Source organism: Tigriopus californicus, chromosome 2, assembly GCF_007210705.1.
Source record: "Tigriopus californicus strain San Diego chromosome 2, Tcal_SD_v2.1, whole genome shotgun sequence".
Taxonomy (NCBI): Eukaryota; Metazoa; Arthropoda; class Copepoda; order Harpacticoida; family Harpacticidae; genus Tigriopus; species Tigriopus californicus.
The window spans coordinates 9,019,451-9,021,123 of NC_081441.1; the positions used below are offsets into that span (position 1 = coordinate 9,019,451).

General features: G+C 46.7%; 1 protein-coding gene across 1 annotated transcript in view; it reads left to right on the forward strand.

The window, feature by feature from the left end:
* The window catches only part of LOC131876954 (nuclear pore complex protein Nup214-like), a gene marked incomplete in the record, with an annotated part of 6,048 nt that extends 4,486 nt beyond the window's left edge, over positions 1-1,562 (forward strand). Inside the window, 2 exon segments of the mRNA XM_059222500.1 lie at positions 1-1,101; positions 1,401-1,562. Coding sequence (XP_059078483.1) covers positions 1-1,101; positions 1,401-1,498 — 1,199 coding nt within the window.
* Between the last annotated feature and the right edge of the window lie 111 nt (positions 1,563-1,673).

Consider the following 1,673-nt stretch of genomic DNA (forward strand, 5'->3'; position numbering starts at 1 on the left):
TTGGATATCAGACAACTGGAGCTCCCACATTTGGAACTCAAACGTCATCAGCTTCAGGGTTTGGCTCCCAAACTACAAAAACTAATGCATTTGGAACTCCAGCCTCTTCCCCTCCAACTTTCGGAACTCCGACGACAGCAGCGCCAGCTTTTGGTTCAGTATTTGGAACAGTTTCTACTGCCTCTTCAGGATCTGTCTTTGGAGGCACAAGTTCGACCACATCCGTTTTTGGCGGATCGACATCCGTCTTTGGAACCAATACGCCGTCAAGTACAAGTTCTGGGTCAGTGTTTGGTGGAGCACCAAATACTGGATCTGGTTCGATCTTCGGCGGTGCCACACAAGCTGCCTCGCCTTTTGGAACAAGTACTGCTCCAACTAGTGCCACTGGAGGAATTGCTTCATCTTTTGGTAGTTCTCTCTCGTTTGGAAGTACTGCCACGACTGCAGCCAATAACGCGTCTTCGCCATTCGGTGGGGGTGCAACCACTGACACCCAATCTGCAAGTTCCATTTTTGGTGGAGGATCAGCCACATTTGGCACACCGCCCACTTCGTCCACTACATCTCTATTTGGAGGGTCAGGGGCCACCTCAAATGCTGGGTTTTCTGCATTTGGTTCCTCCGCCACCCCTAGCAATACCTCAAGTTTTGGAGGGGGTTTCACTGCCACCAGTTCTAATCAAACTGCGGGGACCGCAGGTTTTGGGGCTTTTGGCTCTGGGGGCGGCGCCAGCTCTTTTGGCGGAGCTGCTCCCACTTCTCCAGCTGCTCCTGGTGGATTTGGTTCTCCCCCTGCTTTTGGTTCACCTCCAGCATTTGGGGGAGCACCAGCTTTTGGATCTACCCCGGCATTTGGGAGTCCCCCCGCTTTTGGTGGTACGCCAGCCTTTGGGGCGTCTGCAGGAGGCTCTGTTTTTGGAGGAGGAAGCTCTACAAATGCACCGGCCTTTGGGAACATGGCTCAATCTAATAGCATCCCCACTTTTGGCGCTATTGCTCAGCAATCCAATAGTGCTCCAACATTTGGTGGAATGAGTGGTCAAACGGGGTCCACTTTTGGAGCAATGGCTCAACCAAATGCTGGCTCAACTTTTGGCGGTAAGAAATACAGCATGATCAAAGTTACAAATGAAAATACAGTATGTGTTAAGGAACCACCAAAAATGCTTCGTTTCAATGGAGGATTATAATATTCCAACTGTTATTGATTCAAGTCATATTTAATGTATCATGTTGAAATGTGTTGCGACAGCACTAATTTGCAATTGAAACATTCATAATGCACGAGAGCAAAAACAACTCTTACCACGTTTCATGGCTGCTGATGTTATGTTTTGAAAAATGTATATTTGTCACAGACACTTTGAATTCATTAACAAAGTTGTTTGTTTCATTAGGTGGGGGATCAACGTTTGGATCAACTCCTACTTCTACAGGATTTGGTGGCGCAGCCTCTTCTCCTTCATCCGGATCATTTAGTGGATGGAGAGGTTGAATATTTGGTGTTTATGGTAGTGACAATAAAATCTGTAAATAAAGACTACTGCAAGCTACACAAATTTGTAAAGTTGCTATGTTCCTTCACAATTTCCGATGTACAGTATTTGCTTTTATGTGGACTTCCTCGCCGTTACTGGATTGGAATCCCAACAGTTCAAAGCGAAAAAAAA